At 40.0% G+C, this 12,715-nt stretch overlaps 1 protein-coding gene across 2 annotated transcripts in view; it reads left to right on the top strand.

Annotated features, from left to right (window-relative positions):
- MCCC2 (methylcrotonyl-CoA carboxylase subunit 2) overlaps window positions 1-12,715 on the top strand; it is a 63,977-nt gene that overhangs the window by 15,487 nt on the left and 35,775 nt on the right. For both annotated transcript variants that reach the window (XM_082835244.1, XM_082835245.1), the window contains exons 5-6: window positions 229-356; window positions 3,309-3,421. In XM_082835244.1, coding sequence (XP_082691370.1) covers window positions 229-356; window positions 3,309-3,421 — 241 coding nt within the window. The remainder of the gene's footprint in view (window positions 1-228; window positions 357-3,308; window positions 3,422-12,715) is intronic.

Raw genomic sequence — 12,715 nt, 5'->3', positions numbered from 1 at the left:
TCAAGTTAGAGTTTGTAAACTTATTAAAAGTGATTCATTTTATATAAATAAATATGTGAACAGTGATTAAAACTTTTATATCATAAGATTGTCTACTAATGGCTGTCCCTGGGGATATGTACTAGAAATTGCCAGGCTGTATTGGGAGTGTCTTGTAATGAGATGCAATTGGTCTTTACTTGAAGAACTCTCTCATGTTCTCTTTCCGATGAAATTTCTGCCTTTCAGAGTAGAATGCATTATTGTTGCCAATGATGCCACTGTCAAAGGAGGTACCTACTACCCGGTGACTGTGAAGAAACACTTACGGGCACAAGAAATTGCAATGCAAAACAGGCTCCCCTGCATTTACTTGGGCAAGTCACGAGAATTGTAAAATAAACTGTTATTAGCTAGAAAAATAATAAGATTGTTTAGAAGACTATATATATATGACATTATCAATGGATATTTTTAAAAAACTGTTGGCTTCTCTTATAATTACGAAAGAGATGCACATTCTTTGCTAAAAACTCCGGGAGAAAAAGTAAACAAGCACTACCCATAATAACATCACTGAGGAAGAATCCCTGAAAGTATTTTGGGGTTTGCCATTTTTTTCTCTACATGAGTGCTGTTTTTTTCTTCTATATATTGGGTGGGCCAAAAAGTTCCTTTGGTTTTTGAGTAAAAATAAAAGACATTTTTCATTTTCACCAAGAACTTTATTGAACAATGTAGTCACCATTTTGTTCCACTACCTTCTGCCATTTTTCAGGCAACTTCATAATTCCATCTTCCCAAAACTTTTTATTTTTTTAAGCAAAAAACTGTTCCAGGTGCTTTTTACAGTCTTCCAGGGAATTGAAATTTTTTCCATTAAGAGAATTTTATAAAAACCTAAATAAATGGAAATCCGAAGGCGCAGTGTCTGGTGAATATGGTGGATGAATCAGAACTTCCCAGCCAAGCTGTAACAGTTTTTGCCTGGTCATCAAAGAAGCATGGGGTCCTGCGTTATCCGGATGGAAGATTATACCTTTTCTGTTAACTAATTCGGGACGCTTTTCCTAGAGTGCTGCTTTCATTTGGTCTAATTGGGAGCAGTACTTGTTGGAATTAATTGTTTGGTTTTCCAGAAGGAGCTCATAATAGAGGACTCCCTTCCAATCCCACCCTATACACAAAATCACCTTCTTTGGATGAAGACCAGCCTTTGGTGTGGTTGGTGGTGGTTCATTTCCCTTGCCCCACGATCTCTTCCATTCCACATTATTGTACGGTATCCACTTTTCATCGCCCACCACAATTTGTTTTAAAAATGGCATGTTTTCATTATGTTTACGTAGAGAATCGCATGTAGAAATACAGTCAAGAAGGTTTTTTTCACTTAACTTACGTGGAACCCAAACGTCAAAGCGATTCACATAACCAAGCTGGTGCAAATGGTTTTCAACACTTGATTTGGATATTTTGAGTATGTCAGCTATCTCCCGTGTGGTATAACACTGATTGTTCTCAATTAATGTCTCGATTTGATTGCTGTCCACTTCAACTGGTCTACCTGACCATGGACCATCGTCCAGCAAGAAATCTCCAGCACGAAACTTCGCAAACCACTTTTGACACATTTGATCTGTTGCAGTGCCCTCTCCATACACTGCACAAATCTTTTTTTGCATTTCAGTTGCGTTTTTACCTTTCTTGAAATAATAAAGCATAATATGCCGCAAATGTTGCCTTTCTTCTTCCATCTTCAGTATTAAAATGGCTACACAAAAATTCACCAATTTTGATGTTTTTTTTTAAAATGCACTGCTGATATGACAGCTGTCACAATACAATCTAACAAAATTGTTTCGAATGAAGTTAAAGTCAACTAAGCACTAGTTAGAACCATGTTGTGGAAAAAAACGAACGAACTTTTTGACCAACCCAATATTTTGTTTTTCTGTTCACCATAATGGGTTCAAACCATGAAAAAATAATAGCTAATATATATGGGTCTCTTGAGTGCCAGGTACTAGGTTAAATGCTTGATTATGTACATAGTTTGAGCAGATGTAATTTAAAGAAATTTAATATTCAGTGAAAGTAAATTTATATTTGGAATGAAAGTACATTTAAATCTAAGGATATTTTTAAAAAGACATAAAAGCAAGGCAGTTTACAATTGGTACTTCCTGGATATTGGCTTAAATTGGTTTGTAAAAACGCCAGTGTATACTGTTCATTTTTATGGATATTTGAACAGGTACTGATGAGATTTTTTTCTCCTGTGAAAGTGAATTTACCTCGTTGATTCAGAGTGTGAACTGCATCGCACGTATAGAAAACAGCAAATGAGGCCCCACTGCTTGCAGGTGCTGTGCCCAACACTGTAGGGGATGCAGTCAAGAGTATTGTGTTGTCCCTGTCTTTAATGTATTAAATATCAATAGAAGACTTAGTGGTTGCAGGCAAGAGTGATAGGTATAAGACTAGCTAACTTTTTGTAACGTTCACTCTGTGCACTCACAGTATGTGCTGAGCTGAGTGCTTCACATACACTATTTCATGTCATCCCAATAACAACCCTATGGGATAGCCACTGTTACCTTCATTTCACTGGTGGGGAGACCGAGGCAGTAGACTGGTTCGGAAACACACCTGTGATCACACAGCTGTGAAGTAATGAAGCTCTGTTTTGAACTCAGCTGACATTCTTATCCACCACTGTAATCTGCAGTAAAAAGAGTACCAGAGGCAATGTGCAATAAAATTATCACATGAATTCTGTAGATGATTTTCAGATTGTTTTAAAAGAGAGAAAGATCCAATTTTAGCTGAACTGGTTAAGGAGTTTTGGTGTTTCTGGGGCTAATCCTCAAGGGAGAGAATGTCCTAAACATTTCAAGTGGAATTCTGCACAGGGGTAGGAGAGCCTAATATGTTTGAATAAAACAGTACATTTTTGGGGGCTGTGTTGAAAGATTGGAGAAAGAGGCTGTAGAAGAGTTTAGAAAGATAGGGCAAGTTTTTTGCGAATGTAATTAAGAACTGATGTTTGGGCTTCCCTGCTGGCGCAGTGGTTGAGAGTCCGCCTGCCGATGCAGGGGACACGGGTTCGTGCCCCGGTCTGGGAGGATCCCATATGCCACGGAGCAGCTGGGCCCGTGAGCCATGGCCACTGGGCCTGCACGTCTGGAGCCTGTGCTCCGCAACGGGAGAGGCCACAGCAGTGAGAGGCCCGCGTACTGCAAAAAAAAAAAGAACTGATGTTATCATTGAGATAAGTCTTCCTGTGTGTAGCATGTTTTGTTCATTGAGATGTACTTATTTCTCTTCAGTTGATTCGGGAGGAGCAAACTTACCTCGACAAGCAGAAGTATTTCCAGATCGAGATCACTTTGGCCGCATATTCTATAATCAGGCAGTTATGTCTTCTAAAAGTATTATACAGGTAATTTCTCATTAATGAGACGTATTGCTTTTTGCATCAAATGTCTTTGCTAACCAGGTAGCCTGAGATGACTTAAAACAGAATTTGTTTTTTTTTTTTTTGGCTGTGCCATGCAGCTTGCAGGATCTTAGTTCCCTGACCAGGGATTGAACCCAGGCCCTGGCAGTGAAAACATGGAGTTCAAACCACTGGACCGCCAGGGAATTTCCAGAACAGAATCTAATACAGAATTTAGTCTTTTTCCACAGAAAGCATCATAAAGATATCTCTAGTCAGATTCATCTGCTAAATATGGGAATACTGTTATGCTATAATAAAGGTTATTTACCAAAGGAAAAGAGTTTTTAAAAAGAAGGAACACTGAGTAAAGTTGCTTTTTTAGGACTATACTCTGGAGGAATTCTAGTATATGTATGAGGAGACATGTACAAGGAAGTTCCTTGTAGCATTGTTTGTTATAGCAAAAGATAAAACAAAGTAAATGCCCATTCATAGGAGAGTTATAATAGTTACTAGCTGTTAAAATGAATGAACTAGAATTGTGTGCGTCAACAGAAATAAGTCTCAAAAAATATGTTGGGTAAAAAAAAAAAGTGTAGAATAAATGTATAGCAAATTGCTATGTATGCAAGTGTTAAATATGTCAAATCTATTATGTATAAACAGGTACATGGGAATGATAGACTCAACTTTAGAACAGTGGTTACCTTTGAGGTGGGAGGGAGGAGGAGAATAAAGGCCAAGTAGGAGGTCTATAGAGGCTTCAACTGTATCTGAAATATTTTATTCCTTTAAAAAAATTCAGAAGTAAGTTTGACCAAATGTTAAGATTTATTAAGACTGGGTATTAGGTAAAGAATATTTATTTTACTATTCTAATCTTTTTTGTATGTTTGAAATACTTCATAATACTGCTGCAACTCCTTTGTTTTTGTTTTGTTATTGAATTTCTTAAGTTTGTAGTATTTTTATTAGTATTCTAATTAATAGTCATCACTTGCAATTATTATCTCTCTTCTCTATAATCTACCAATACAATGTGTTGTTATTATTTATTATATATTTTACTGTTATGTGGCGACCTTGCGTATATCTATGCTTTGTTTATCTAAATAGAAACTTCAACTTTGCTCACTTTTGCACAGATGGCCCTTGCATCCATTATCTGTTATGAGATTCTTATTGTGATCTTTTGTCTTATAGGGGAAATTAGCCCATTTAACCTGGTATTATAGTTTATATAGCTATACGAAACTTGTATTAGTTTCCTAGGGCTGCCGTAACAAATTACCACAAACAGAGTGGCTTAAAATAACAGAAATTTATTCTCTCAAGTTTCTGGAGGCTAGACGTCTGAAATCAAGGTGGCGGCAGGGCCGTGCTCCCTCAGAAGGCTCTAAGGAAGATTCCGTTCCTTGCCTCTTTGAGCTTCTGATGGCTCCAGGCGTTCCCTTGGCTTGCGGCTATGAGACTCCAGTCTCTGCCTTGGTCTTCCCATGGTCTTCTCCTCTGTGCCCTCTCTCCCTTACAAGGATACTTGTCAGTCGATTTAGGGCACCCCTGGGTAATCTAGAGTGATCTTATCTGAAGATGCTTAACTTAATTACATCTGCAAAGACCCATTTTTTTTTGAATAAGGTCACATTCACAGGTTCCGGAGATTTAGGTGTGGACAAATTTGGGGCACGGAGGGGCACCATTCAACCCACTGTAGACCTCTGCCACCTTGCATGCTTAGTCCGTGCTCTGTCTTTCTCTTCATGTAGCTTTTGTGGGACTATATAAAACGTCAGCCAACATCTAACATATTTATGGAGAAGCTACTCTAAGCCAGGCCCTGTACTAGATGAATAAAACCAGGTAGGGTCTCTGCTCCTGTGGAACCTGAAGCTTGAAGTGCTTTAAGAACTAGGTCTTTTTAAAATTAAAAGTGTCCTTATAATTTTGAATAAGCAATATCTGCTTATGATAAAAAAATCTAAAATATCTAAGGGGCATTTGACTGAATGCCTTCAGTTTGCCTATTTAATTTTTGTTTCCTAAAAATTTTAACATCAGTATTTCTTTAACTGAGCCACTTCTCAGCATTTATTTTTTCTATTTCACCCCAATAGGAAGTTTGTGGTTGAGGTTTGCCTTCTTATATTCTCATGAACCTCGTGGAATTAAAAAAAAAATCTAGTTGTTATTGTATCCTAGTGTCCATGTTGCCTCTTCTCATCTTTTCCCCAATATATGAACTATAAACCTGATATCGCCACTGAAGCTATTGCTTCGTACTTTACTGAGAAAGTCATGTGTGAGCACTGTTCTATTAAAAACAATACTGCTTACTCTGTCGTTTTTTTTAATCCCAGGAAGAATTGTCTTTCTTCTCCAAGACTAGACTTGTCATTTATAATCTTAATACTGATCCCTTATTTGTGCTTCATCATTAATCCTTTCTCTCTTTTGCTTTAATATTTCACATCCACTTAATTTTTTTTCTCACAGCCAATAATCATGTTGACTTCCTCTTTTTTTTTTTTAAAGGAAAAAGTAGCAAAAAATGATGCACAAAGAAAAGGACCTTTTCTAGCTTCTGCTGTTTTTGAAGCTTCTCTCCCTCCCTGGATTACCAGACTTCTTAAGGATTGGCCCAGCATCTTCGTTCCTGACCACTCACTTTCCTAAAAACCTTGCTGCCCTCGGAGGGTCCCGCTAACCTTAACCTCCTAGAGATTCTCACGCTGTACAACCTGTTGGTTTTGTTATTTTTCCCTTTCTTGAAATTCTCCTTAGGCTTCGTGCCACTGGTTTCCTTCTTCTCCCACTCTCTTCATTTAATCCTCCCAACCCCATTCAAGAACTTGTCCTTAGTAGTTTAATAAAATCTAATGACATACCTGTCACTTCCATGATCATTCTCTGGTCCTGGCCTCCCTCCACCTCCACCTACCCTTGAGGTTCTGTTGTTTGGTTAGATTTCCTGCTGGTACCAGAGGCTCAGAGTAGACATTCCGTATTTAGCTGCCCCTGCTGATTTGTTCCTTCACCCATGTTTCTGTGTGCTGTTGACGGTACTTCCTTCTTGCTCTTTTCTCTAGGATTGAAACTTTGATGTCATCATTGACTCTTCTCTGATTTTTCCCCTACTTAATCCTTTTAGGTCAGAAATATATATCTTCCTTATTTTTGTACCCCTAGGAGCTCCTTTGATGCTGGGCAGGTAATCAATACATAGTAAACCTTTGATGAATCAAGTCATGTTGGTTTTTACCTTTGGATTGGTCCTCTCCACTCCATTCCTACTGCCATCACCATAGTTAGTTCAGGCATTTTCTGTCTATTGTACACATTACTATAAGGTTATTCTTTATCTAGTTCCCTTGTTCCAGACCAAACTTCACAGCCTGATACTTAAGACCTCGTGTGATCTGGTTGCAGCCTAACTTTCTAGCCTTATTGATCATGCACTGTAAACTGCCGTCAGTCTGAAGTGCTTGCTATTTTTCATGTGCATCGTGACCTTTAAGAGTTTCTGCTCAGGTCCATGCCGGACTCTCTTTCCCCCAGTCCTTCCATATGGGTTGATCTGAGTCTCCAACCCATTTTCCAAGGTGCATCTCAGATGCCACCTTTTCCAGGAAAGCTTCCCAGAATCCCTTACCGGAAGTGATCTTCCCCCCCACCAACTCCCATAATTCTTGAGCTATACCTTACTAATGGCATTTATCCCTTTTATCTAGACATATCCTGACTAATTTCCTTTACTAGACTCTATGCCACTTGAGATTAGAGACAATATTGGATTGTTTATATCCCAACGCATTTACTTACCTACTTAATAATTTATTATTTGAGTGAAACTCCTTAATAACCATTAAAGTGATACCTAACATACTGAGTAGTTCTATTTCCTATATTTTAATGTAGTTTATTATTATTATTATTACCATCATCATCATTATTTTTGGCTGCGCCGCATGGCTTGCAGGATCTTAGTTCCCTGAGCAGAGATTCAACCCAGGCCATGGCAGTAAAAGTGCCGAGTCCTAACCACTGGACGGCCAGGGAATTTCCAACATATTTTATTATTTATTTAAAACTTTGGTTTAGGTGGACTGTTAGCAATTTTTTGTATTTCCTACATAACGCAATAACTGTTGTAACTGCAGTTATGTTACGTGTGCATTTTGATAGTGAGCACTAGCTTCCCTTACTTGTTCAATCACTATTCCTCCCCAAGGTTGGTTTTTATTTAATGTTATTAACCTTGCCCTTTGTAAGTCCATTTATCCACTGATTTCTAAGAAGTATGTCTCTTGACAACCATATCTCTGTTTTTTCCTATATTTTTGCGGCTGTAAAGATGTGGCCAGATTCCTACAGACCTCCCAGTTTCAACAATTTTGTTTTTGCACTTGAGAAAAAACAGTTAACTAGGTAGTTACCTTTGTATTCTCTTCTGTGTCATTTTTCCTTACTTTCTGGTAGGTTTTAGGACCCTGGTTTGTTTTGAAGTTTAAAGACTTGGCGTATTGGTGTCCAGTGGTCTTTCTCTGAGCCTCGTGTCCTGAGGATACCTTCTCTGGTCCTTCTCCAGATCCATGCCTGATGCCGTGATGATCTTGGGGCTGTGCTTCTTTTGTTTTCCTGATGTGGTTCCCATGTTGCTGGCTTTTTAAATGTGAGACTTATAGTTCTCTTCAGAAGTGGGATCTTGGTGTTTGTTTTCTTCAAGTCTTACGTTACCATTAAGTTTTATAGTCTAGTGAGAGTCTAGTCTAGACTGGTTTTGCTCTGATGCATTAATTCTCTTCCTCATTTTACTGTAATCCTTACCACACCAGCAGCAAATGTTTCATTTTTTATTAACGGTTTATTTCTTCTGAAATATCTGTTATTCACCTAGCTATGCTTAGTTGCAGCTCCTCAGGCCTTTCCCCCTATTTTCTTCTTTGCACTTCTGCCTGTTTGTTCTTCTTTTTGGAGATGTGCCTAAAATTATTCTCAAGTGTCCCTCCCTTCCTCTTTTCTTAACTTTTCCCTCTTCCCTCCTTGGCTTAGCTCATTATTTTTGAAATTTATTTTCTTTGCCTCAGACCTTGGTAATTGTTTTGAGGGTCCTAGTTAGGATAAACACTGTATATTATTATTTTTAAAATGCATTTCAACCTTCTCATGAAGCCAGATAGGGTCAGGGGTAGAAGAAACCACTCTTTTTTATTTTGTTTTTAGGCTCTCTGATAAAAAGGTTGAGGAAGAAACAGAATGTTCTGAGTGAGATGGACTTTTTGTTTTCTGTGTACACTTCATCCTATCCAGTGAGCACGGATAAGTATGCACGTTCTAGAATCAGCAGTGTGATCGTTGGTATAGTTGATAATGTTCTTGAATTCTGGACAGCCATTGAATAGATATGTGTGTATTATGGCTTTTATTTTTTAATGGTGACTTTAGGTAGACGAAGAAAAAAGTGATACAGGCAGTATTTGCTTTCTACAGTACTTTGAATGGAAAAAGAAGAAAGATGAGAGATTTAAAAAGCATATTATAATTTTAATGGCTTTTCCACCAAGCAACTGGAAATCTCCCTCCCCAAGTTCTATTACATTTATCACAGAGAGCCTTTGAGCTAGATAGTCTTTGGCAATTTTTCAGTGGAAAGATGGAGGTCTAAAGTTCACACAGCTTCTCAGAATTGGGTATAAAACCTCTTGACTCCCTCTCAGACACCCCTTCCATAGGGCAGGCTGCTGACCTACAATATGTAATTTGTTTTTGGTGTGACGAGAACCAGTCTCTACTTGTGCAGGCAAGACCTGGAGGGTAATGAAATTTTGTCCAAAGTTTTTCCAGATTATTACCTCTGTTTTGTAGCCTCTCGTTTCTTTTCACTTCCAGCTTTTGCTGTGCCGTCTGTGCCAGTGATGACAAAGATTGTTACTGTCAGTTACACATCATTCTTAGCCTCCTTGCTGTTTTCTTGCTCTGAATTCAAGTTTTTGAGTTGCCATGGGCCTCCTGACCCTGCAAGAGGGATTTCTTGGCTTGTCCTTGTCACAGAGCAGGCCCACTTCTCCGGTGACAGGGTGGATGGTGGCCTCTCAGTGGAACTCGTGGGAGCTGTCTTTTGTTCTGATGCAGATGAGGGGCGCAGTCATGTCTCTCCTGACATAGTGCCTGGGATTTGCCCACACAGCCAAACCTGTACTCTGAGCATGGTCAGAACAGCTTGTGGTCACGCAGCTTCCTTATGTCCCTTTAATGTCCCTTTAGTAGAAGAAAGCAGCAGAATTATCTTTCTGGGGTTCTGAATCATTTGTCCAGTGTGGCGCAGTGTAAGGTCTTGATTGTACTGCAGACAAATGCTTTGGGATGTGGAAAGTCATCGGTGCTGTTTGGGCCCTGGGGTCCCCATGCTCTGTGAGAAGCAGCAGTAGACACAGTGGCGGAGCTCTTGGTGCCCGTTCACTCTATTTTGTGAGTGAAGAGCTCAGAATTAAATGCAGAAGAGGAGATTGTGTGACAGTGGTGACTTAACTGTTTTCATTTATTTCTATTGAGCAATATATATATTTTATAAATTTATTTATTTTTGGCTGCATTGGGTCTTCGTTGCTGTGCACAGGCTTTCTCTAGTTGCAGTGAGCGGGGGCTTCTCATTGCGGTGGCTTCTCCTGTTGCGGAGCACGGGCTCTAGGTGCGCGGGCTTCAGTAGTTGTGGCACTCAGGCTCAGTAGTTGTGGCTCACGGGCTCTAGAGCGCAGGCTCAGTAGTTGTGACGCACGGGCTTAGTTGCTCCGCGGCATGTGAGAGCTTCCTGGACCAGGGCTCAAACCCATGTTCCCTGCATTGGCAGGCAGATTCTTAACCATTGCGCCACCAGGGAAATCCTTGCTTTAGCAGTAGTAAGTTTTGTGTCTGTTAGATACTTGGAACTAGAATAGCCTCTCTTTCTCATTGATGAAAAATTTGAGAATTTTGATTCCTGTATACTTAGTAACTCTAGCTCTTGTATTTTTTTAAATTTTATAAGTTTTATTGAGGTGTAATTTATTGAGCTATAATTCACATACCATACAATTTACTCATTTAATAGGTATAATTCAATGGTTTTTAGAGTACTTACAGGGTTGAATCAATTTTAGAACACTTTTATCACCCCAGAAGGAAATGCCATGCCCACTGGCAGTTAATCTCATTTTTACCCAGTCCCTCCAGCCCCTGGTAACCTATGGATTTGCCTGTTCTGGACATTTCATATAAATGGAATTGCACTAAGTGGGCTTTTGGGCCTGGTTTCTTTCACTTAGCCTAATGGCTTCAGGGTTTATCCACGTCTTTCTCTTGGTTTTTCATCATTCTCTGGGATGGTACTAATGCTAATGCTGGTCTGTCTCCCATCTCTGGACTAGAGGAATAGTTCACAGATACATTAAAGAGCAACAACAACAAAGCACTTCAGAGACTATCCTAGGTCTTCAGATGGGCCTCAATTGTAGTCACTTAAGGGAGATGGTTTTTGATCTCTGTATTAGTTCTCTATTACTGCAGAACAAATTACCCCCAGACATAACAGTTTAAAACAACAACATTTATTATCTCACAGTTTCTGTGGGTTAGGGGTCTGGGCACAGCTTAGCTGGATCCTCGAGCTCTGCACTTAGCTGGATCATGTGACTGACTGCAGTCCTCTCAAGGCTCCGCCCCCTACCTCATTCATGTGGCTGTTGGTAGGATTCAGTTCTTTGCAGAAACCCCTCAGTCCCTTATGAGCTGTTGTGGGTTCTTTCCTTTGTGGGCCTCTCCATACAGCATGTCACAGCACGTCAGCTAGCTGCATCAGAGTGAGCAAGCAGGGGGGCGAGAAAGAGGGCCAGCAAGACAGAAGACGCGGCCCCTCACACCCTGAGCACAGCAGTGACGTCCCATCACTTGCCATGTTCCATTCATTAGCGGCATGTCACCAGACCCACCGCACGCTCAAGGGGTCGTGATCATACAGGAAGTGAATACCAAGAGTCTAATATGACGGGGGCGGGGGGTGGTGGCGTTTTAGAAGCTGCCTACCACAGTCTCCTACTCTGTTACTGAGCAAAAGTCTTCTGTATATGTTTGTGATGCCTCACCTGGTGTCTGAGAAGTGGATTGTTGATTTCCTTGACTGCGGAGATTCTGTGGCGAAAAGGCATCTGAAGTGTTCTTAGGAATATGGTAAAATTTGTTTTGTGAGAGAGCATTTGTGATAGTTAAAAAGGGGCTTGGAGGTCTCAAGCCATAAGTTTTAACAACAAGATAGGGGAGAATACAAAGTGAGTTGGGTATTCTCTTCCCCACCCGTGCCCTCACCCCCAGTCTAGGTTCAGAGATGGGGGAAGATCAGCCAGCAAGACAGAGAAGAATCAAAGGAGGTGGGACTGGGGTTTAAATGGGTCCCTGATGTGGAGCCCGGCAGCACTGCCCCTTGGAGCTGCGGGGTACAAAGGGGCTGCAGCATGATCGAAACCCTGACTGCCCATCTCAGATGGACATTGGAAGATCTGAGGGCTGGAGAGACTGTTGTTTGCCTTGTGTGCTAATAATTTGTCAGCTAGTCTCTTGAGAGACTTTTCTGCTAAATTGGTACATCTTTTCTCTCCACCCTGAGATGACAGGATGACATTTAGTTTCATTTCCCTCATTTTTGTCTTGTGACATTTTGACAGGATAATTTGTCTTTGTTTGCTCCATCCCCACCCCCCAACCCCCAGTCCTCAGTCTTGGGACACCACTTGCTGGCAGTTGCTCTTCTTTTCTCTCCTTTTGCTCAATAGTTGTTTTCATGGAACCCTGCTGTGCCTCTTTAGTTCTTTAGAGCTTACTTTTGAAAATTGTCCCCTTTTATATTCTCACATCATTGTGACTCTTCTCTAGTTCCTTGACTTCTTTTTTTGATAGTGGATTCTAGTGTTCTAGTGCAGAGAACAGGGTGATAAGGTGAAATTGTGTCCTTTGCTTCTGATATAAACTTAAAGAAAAACCCATAAAATATTTCAGACTTGAAGAAAGTACAGAGAATAATAGACCAGAACACTCATGTATCCTCCACTTGGATTTATGAAGTACTAACCTTTCCTGTGTTACTTTTTGCCCCAGATTTTTAAAGAATTTATTTATCCACAGTATCCCTTTCAAAATATTGTATTGACGGACATGTTGGCTATTTGCATATTTTGCTATTATGAACACTGCTATGATGAATGTTTCCTTGTGCTTGTGGGCAAGAGTTTTTCTAGCCATAGATATCTTCAAAACAGACTTCTGTGGGGA

This window comes from Leucopleurus acutus (assembly GCF_964270905.1).
Source record: "Leucopleurus acutus genome assembly, chromosome: 3".
Lineage (NCBI taxonomy): Eukaryota > Metazoa > Chordata > Mammalia > Artiodactyla > Delphinidae > Leucopleurus > Leucopleurus acutus.
Note: the sequence above shows the minus strand (reverse complement) of the source record. Positions and strands in the feature narration are given on the sequence as shown.